General features: G+C 31.5%; 1 protein-coding gene across 1 annotated transcript in view; it reads left to right on the forward strand.

Annotated features, from left to right (window-relative positions):
• The window catches only part of serp (chitin deacetylase-like protein serp), an 87,805-nt gene that overhangs the window by 27,947 nt on the left and 51,349 nt on the right, over window positions 1-8,509 (forward strand). The window contains exon 2 of the mRNA XM_067052008.1: window positions 6,959-7,122. Coding sequence (XP_066908109.1) covers window positions 6,959-7,122 — 164 coding nt within the window. The remainder of the gene's footprint in view (window positions 1-6,958; window positions 7,123-8,509) is intronic.

Consider the following 8,509-nt stretch of genomic DNA (forward strand, 5'->3'; position numbering starts at 1 on the left):
CATTTAAACATTCTCTAAATGCTGTAAAACGTAATTACATTTTCAATAAGGTCAATGAAGATTTACTCCTCGATAGGCATCCTTTCCAAAGAGCTTTTTTCTTTAATGTTCTGTAACATCAAGAGAACCAAGGACGTTGGTAAAAGTCATCAGGAACGGTAAACCTCCTTTCTATTATCTTCTTCAAGGCTGTTTCTGAAGACGTTACTGTCGGAGTCCTGCCGTACCGATTTCGATTTTAGAAAATAGAAGAGGAGGAAAGTCTTTTCCCGGAGAGAGGAGCGACCTTGTACCCGGCGCCGATCAGGAGAAAACGAAAGTGAAAAGGCTGGTCGTTACGTAACTGGAAGGCCTCCAGGAGGGTGTGTTCCAGAGCCTGCAACGCTCCGTCTCCAGGATCTCTGGAAGGCGGAGGTGTTGGATATACTGGAATATATAAATAATAATTAACTCTGACAGCATGGAAGAATGCCTGGGATCATCCTAAATGAGGCCATTGTATAACAAGTTATAATTAAATGAATGAGTGGATATAGGTCTTATATTATAAACATATTTTACAAACTGCTGTTTTAGGGAATAGTTTTAAAGTTTTATACTCTCTTAAACATAATATTGCGTTTTTTTTTTTTTTTTAATTTAAACTAATTAAAATAGCTTAAAATTAAACTGGAGAAGTAATTGTAAATTAATCTATTTTTAGGATTCTTAAATAAAAATATATAAAAAATATTACATTAAGAATTTTAACACTCTTTGAAGGTGCGTAACCCTAATATGGCAGATTATTTAATATGGTCTTAGTATATTTTTAGGTTTATTGTGAATAACTACTAAAATATTGCAAGTAGTTCAAATTTTATCATAAATCATTTAACAAGCTTCAATTTGCGCTTACAGTATTCTTTATGTAGAATTGTACAAGAATTTATTTTTCTAAAAAAGAGAAAAAATTATTTTGTTATTTACGAGGAGAAAATGGTTGGGGGTCTTTTGTAATGGATTGGAAGTTTGGACCGTTTGTCCAGTAAATGTTGTAATAGTCGGAATCGACGAGCAGTTTCCTGTCTTTTCAGTCTTGTATGAGAATTCCATGTCAGTCGTTTGTCCAGATTTAGTCCTAAGTAACGGATCTGTTCAACAGGAATAAGTGGGGTATTATTAAAAGATACTGTGGGGCAAGACGAAGGTTTACGACGAAGCGTAAATTGATTTATTTGATAAATAAAAAGGGTGCGCGGTAGCTACGGGGTAAAGCGCGTGGAAACTAACTCTAAGGACCCGAGTACGAATCTGGCTAGGCAGGAAATTGTTTTCTGTTACACTTAGCCGTGAGTCAACTCCTGTGGGTTCTGAAGCCCTCCAGCCGCTTAAATTGGGTAAACATCTGGCGGTAGAGCGTGATTCTGACCGAATCACCTCCTTGCACAACTGTTGATCCAGTAACAGTACTTATTTACAAAGTACTGAACCCCTGACCTTTCATGAGTTGTAGCGGTACAGATTTTAATTTTTTTCAATGATATTACATTATATATACAAACATATATATATATATGTTATTGATAAGTTGGAATTCGAATCAGGCAGTGGTCGATAATTATTTTCTGTTTCACTGTATACACCAATACCTTCTAAAAACTAACTTGGTAATGTTTGATAAAACTGTTTCAATTGAATCAAGAGGTTGCGAAAATAAAATCATTCACGTCTGGTTTATGTCCATTTTTATGAAAACTTAATATTAAAGAGGTCATGAAAATAAACTTAAATCAGGAATATTATTTTTTTTTTTCTGATCGAGAGAAAAATAAAAAACAAACAATTAAATATATACAAATGAAAAATGCATTTATATATGTTTTTTTTCATTAATATTAAAAATATATTGGAATATTAAAAACATATTATTACAGCTAATTAATATAGATGAAGAGTATATTTTATGAGAGTGGTATTTTTTTTAATAATGAAAGTATTCCCCCCCCCCCACCACATTTATATTTTTCGCCGTGATTTACATCAATTGAACATTATTTAAAGATTAAATTTGGAAATTTTACACTATCTACTATCTGAGAAAATAAAAAGTTTTTTAATATTAAGAAATGTTCACGTATCGTAATATCACATATCATATGACAAAATATGGAATATACTGTATAATAATAACATCTATCACATATCTCTAGCTAAATTAGGGAAAAGCTTCTACATCGATTCCAAAACTTGTTCACTGTTTTTCCACATTTATAAGGACTTAACAGATCTGTGATTCAAAAAAGAGAGGTCATATCTCAGTAAAGTTTCATATTTCTCAAATATATACCAATAGACAACAATGCAATTTTTGAATAAAATCTGATATGGTAATGTTCAAAACTGTGTTGAAAGAATATGAAAATGTTCATATTAATTTGTAGTCAGTACTTAATCATTCGTTAAAAGTGAAATAATTCTTAATTTAAAAAATATATATTTGATATATATGTCAGTAGGAGTGGGTAGCTCATTCGTAAGGCAATGGACTACTAAATCCAAGGACCTGGGTTTGAATCCGGCTGTGGCATATAATTATTACCTATAGCCGTTGAGTCAGCCCTGTGGCTTTTGGAGCCCTCCGGGGTCTACTCAGCCTCATTAAGTGGGAACCCTTAATTGGGTAAATTGGATTCTGACCAAATCACCTCCTTGCACAACCGTTGGTCTAGTAACAGTACTTCCTCTCAAAGTACTGCGCCCCTGACCCTTCATGGTTTTTAGCGGTGCAGATTTAATTTTAATTATCTATATCAATAATTGACCGGATTATGGAGGAATTTTTGGATAACTTCTTATTGGAAGTTTTTATTTTATTTTTTTTTTTACTTATTTCTTTCATTAATTAAGTAAATGTTCATATTTTTTTTTAAATGACGTAGATAAAACGTAGGAAGAAATGTCTTGCTACTAAAGTAATATAGACTATTGCTACGATGCTATGAGCGCTGTTGTTTATTAAAATGCCCTAACTGGAGAGGTCTTAGCAATTATGTACGATGGGCTACATTGAGGAGAGCTCAGTTGAATGAAATGAAAATGACAAATAGTTTATTATTCTGTAGAACAATTACAAGGGTAATTTTAACTTTATAATAATATTTATTAACCAAAAAACAGTGTGGCCACAGTTACTTATAACTTATATATAGAAAAGAAAACAATGAATTAATTAAAAGAACTCACTGACTAAATAAAAACAAAACAAAAAGGTGACTAAATAATATATGTACTATTATAATAATGAATTGGATTGGTGACGCGAAAGGTAGTTAAATAGAAGGGTTTTAAACAAGGGAAGGACGTATGTTAGAAGGAATGGAGTTCCAGAGATATGCAGCTCGGGTAAATAAAAAACGATTAATCAAACACTAGTTTGTTATTTAACATGTTAGAGACGAAAGACATTGACATTTGATATTATTATATTGTTTCTTTAACAATAATACCGTATTGTTTTAAATTATTGACTTTTTAAAAGAATTTTTTTTAAAATCATATAACTTTTTTAAAGTTTATTTATTTTGTACATTTGTTTTAGTTAAAATTGCACACAGACTTCGACAGAAGTATATTTTTCCATTGTCTATGTATTTGTAATAATTTAAATCGATATATTTTTTGTAAATAAACACACAAAAAAAAATAAATGATACAATTACTTACACAAACCCATATGGATTTACGGCTGCAAAAAATTTATGGACCGGCTTAAAAGACACAGATTAAAACAATACAATATCATGAAGTGAAATTTTTAATACTAGCAACGAACCCCCCACTCTACGTTTCACACCGACCTACACATTCATATGACTTACAAACGGTTTCGCGACACACTACATAGGCATCTCAATAAATTTGTAAGATAGATGGTAACATATGACATCCCTGACGTAACTCGGCGTAGGCTGAAGTGGAGTTGGATGAGGGATCTCTTAGTGTAATCAAATAGTTTACTTGAACGTCAGGAGATTAAAAAAAGTCACAATAGAACTGTTTTGAAAAATATAAATCGTCAGTTTATTGCTAAGGGGCCACGAAGAAACGATTTTTACCAAACCGTAGTTCTCATATTTAAATATAACAGCACCAAATGCATGTATCTTCTAATATAAACATAAAAATATAATTCAAGAAAAAATAAATAGAATTGATGTATACACTAATGGTATTTAAAAAATAAATAAAAATCAATAAATCAACTTTGCGTAGATAGAAAAACATATTTAATCCTTAATCGATAAAAAAATGAGTAAAAAATGTTGTGAATCATAAAACAAATTAACGGTTTTTAGATTCTTCAAGATACGATTTAACAACAGTCTTGAGTTCTTAAAGTATTTTAATGGTAATATGATGGCGTCATGTTATGAGTTGTAAACAGGATCATACTTCTAACTCGAGAAGGGAAAGTGAGAGGTTGAACTGATGAAAATCCTTGATTTTCGTTCCTTTTGTTTCTAGTATTAAGGTCATGATAGATACCTTAACACGTAGAATATAAACACAATTCCAGAGTCATTAATTAGAGATTGATATTGCGTTGTAAATTTTATAATTAATTCTTCAAATGTATGTAAGATAAATTTGCTTGAAACGGAATATTGTAAATGCCAATTGCTATTCCCTGAGATTGTAAATACCTGTTGAGTTAGTCCTTCATGAACGGATAGTACAAGAGCTGGGGAGAAAAGAAGGCAGTTATTTACCCTAATTTTTTATTAACTTCTTAAAAACAATTGATGAGTCTGCCAAGTACAGTTAAGGGAATACAAAATATCGGCTCTATAAAAACGGAAAAAATAATTAATTTTTTATTCGGAGGTCCGTATCTTTAAAACTATCAATAACAAAAGAAAACGTTAGAGAACATCATTTAAAGAAGAGTAAATTCAATAAAATATGAACTTTAATAAAGCTATATACGTTTAATATTTCCCGAGATATATCTTTTTAAAAAAAAAAGTTCATAAAAAGTGTACTGAAAAATCAGTAGTCAGTGAATTTATTTTGAAAAATCTATATCTCAAAAACCATTTGACGTACAAATATCTATTAGGACTCAAATCAAAGCTAGTTTAATATACTATAAATTTTTTATGATGTTTATCTTCATAGGACTAGTAGCTTTTATGATATTTGACAAAATAAATTCACAAATTTATTTGTGACAAAAAGTTTGATTTATGAAAGAAAAACATATCTTTGAAACCATGAGACGCAAAATGTCTGCCAGCACTCAAATCAAAGCTGTATAATCCCTATCAACGGATATATTATCACAATAAATAAATATATTGTAATTGGTGAAAAATAAGTCATGTGAAAAGAGGTAAAATAAAAGATAATAAATAAAAAAATAATAGATAATAGTGGGAGTGAGTAGCACAATAGTAAGGCATTGTGATATTAACTCCGGGAACCTGGCTTCCAATTCAACTATGACAGACAATTATTTTCTCTTTCACTGTAACCGTGAGTCACCTCTGTGCATTCGGGAACACTCCGGAGACCACCCAGCGTCATTAAATGGGTACCTTTGATTGAGTATACAGCTGGCGGTTGAGTGTGATTCTAACCAAATTATCTCCTTGCACAACCGTTGTACTTCGTTACAAAGTACTGCAACCATGACCCTTCATGGCTTGTAGCGGTACAAATTCAATCTTTTTTTTATTTAATAAATAGTCTCTGATAGTTACTTGTAAATTTATTTACCTAGATACCTTATGTATTTGTAAATGTAAAATGGTGCAACAGAAAATCAAAAAGACACTACAAAATTAACTGAGATGGTTTTATTCTCACTTAATTGTTAGAATTTTAAAATACCCTATATTAAATCCGAGTTAATAATTGATTCTGAACGTTTTCAATTTTTAAAAATTATTTATACACGGATATCACAAACATCTACATGCTCTTAAAAGATACTCAAAGTATGGATATATAAATAGAGCTTGCTCCAAGCTTTTTGATTTGAGTCCAAAAACATACATTTGAATCGGCCAATAATTCAGATTAGTTTGTACCAATAATAATGGAGGCCAGTTGTAGGTGAGAGAGTAAAGGCGTCATTTTAGCAAAATTACTGATTCGTTTCCGGCCAACGCCGTTTTATTTCGTACTAGCCTCAAGGAATAAAAACTCTACCTCCGTACTCTCATTAGAATAGAGTGGGAACCTTTGGGATAAGAAAAAAGTAAAACCTTTCTAAAGAGTTCCTTATAACTCCTACGTTTCGACCATTCTCAACTTCTTTACAATATTAATGCTAACATAGGTTATCAAACTGTTAATGTTATGCCTTTGTCAAATTTTATCATTAGTCAATAACTATTATCACAATTTCACTTATGATAACAATTCAGTTTGCAATGTCTGTTATACTATATCACTTTATCAACAATACATTAATTGATCAATGTATAAACAATAAATGTTTTGTTGATAAAGTGGCCGAAACATAAAAGTTGAGGCTATGTAGTTATTTTTATTATAACCGATAAACAAACATGGGTGCGACGGTAGAAGCGTGGTAACGCGCCTGTCTGCCAACCTAAAGGTTGCGAGTTCGTGTCCTCGGCCCTATCCGGGATTTTTCAAGCATATAATTATACAATACTCACACAAAACCGGGTATTTGCGAGGCCCGTTTGTGGAGGCCAGTTGGTGGCACTCACAAAAATAGGCGTGGGAGTGACGAACCCAACCTAAAAAACAACGTCATGAAACGCGCGATGAATTGATGATATATATGTGAGGCCTTGGACCTCAACGGTCTGTCGCCCCAATAATAATAATAAACAAACCTGTCTCAAACAAGATATTTCATTATATATGGTTTATTTTAATTATCTTCATTCCATATCAACCGATCAATCTCTTTACGTGCTATTTTCCTTTATTTGTGCAGGTGATGACTTACTGAGGATAAAAAGGCAGGATGCCCCAGAGCCTGTAAAGAAAGAAGAGAGCTTCGAGACCGAACTCTGTAAGGATAAGGATGCCGGAGAGTGGTTCAGGCTCGTCGCCGGAGAAGGAGACAACTGCAGAGATGTCATCCAGTGCACGTCCAGCGTGAGTACTCTTATCATGTTTATCTTTGTCAGCAAGGACGTATCTAGGATCAAATGTAGGGGGGAGGAACTATATATAATTGTCCCAGGGTTTTATTAGTAATTTCAATTAGTATTTTTGTGAAAAAAAAATTAATTTTTATTAAAGAAATAATTTTTTACCACTTCTAGGAGGCAACTGTAACCTCTTGCCACTCTTCGGGTACACCCATGTTTCCTGGTTAATTATAATACATAAGTAAATATGAAAACAGTAAAATCAAAATGAAAAATTGACCTTCCTACTCTGGTAAAAACAGAATCGTAAACAGTAAATATGTTACTGCTGCCCTTACCCTGCCCCCGATATGTCCGAGTAAGCAGTTAAAAAAAAAGTAAATATGACATAAACGGGAGAATTCTCTTGCATTATAGAATCTTGGGTAATGTATCATCAATTTCTTCTTAATAATTTTCTAATTAGAATCAAAACTTTATGATCCGAATTCGATATTTTGAAGTCAAAACATTTCTCTGATGCATTTATGGATCAAATTGAACTCTATGACTTGAAAATTATGATAGGTAAAACAATGTATCTATAAGTCGAATTTGGAGAATCGAAAGACATTCCAAATCGAGTTTTATTCTATCTGATATGGTGCTCATTTGGATGGTAGTCATTTTGGAGTTTCACAGAAATTTAAATACATATTTCCTCCATGAATATTATAACTTCCCTTGTAACTAATTCGTACATTTGAATTCTGGCTGGTCACACAAAATTTTTTTCAATTGAAAAATACTGGGATCTGACAGAATAGAACCATGTTTTAACTGAGGCCTCTTAAACAATAAATACTAAAAGATTAATTAGGCGTTTAGAACACAACGATGTCCTTAAAATAAGCGAGTAATTAAAAGAAATAATATACAAATACCTCAGTAATAAGTATTAGTATTCCACAGTATATACCAGATTACATATTGAATTATTTTGTTTATTATCATTGATATATTGAATGTTGAAATTAAAAGACATTACTCAGTATTAATTGTTTGTTCTATAAGCTCTATGGTATGAAAATACAATCGCAATTACCTCAAGGTTGTTAGCCTAGAGTAAGAAAGAACTATATGCTATAATATACCAGATGAAATGACTTAATGGTTTGTAATTTAGACGCATCATATAACCTTGCTATAATTTAATACTTAGTTTCTAACATAAGAAGCTGGAAAAAAATGACGACTATGATAATTATAGATTTCTATAAAGTCATTATTTATACGCCACGATATGACATTCGTTGGTTTAATAGAACGAACATTAAATGAGTCAAAACAACTACAAACAAATTTTTTTTTTATTATAATTTATTTAATGTAATTTACAACTGTACAAAATA

This window comes from Halyomorpha halys, unplaced genomic scaffold, assembly GCF_000696795.3.
Source record: "Halyomorpha halys isolate HHAL.00 unplaced genomic scaffold, Hhal_1.1 Scaffold630.1, whole genome shotgun sequence".
In the NCBI taxonomy this organism is placed as follows: domain Eukaryota; kingdom Metazoa; phylum Arthropoda; class Insecta; order Hemiptera; family Pentatomidae; genus Halyomorpha; species Halyomorpha halys.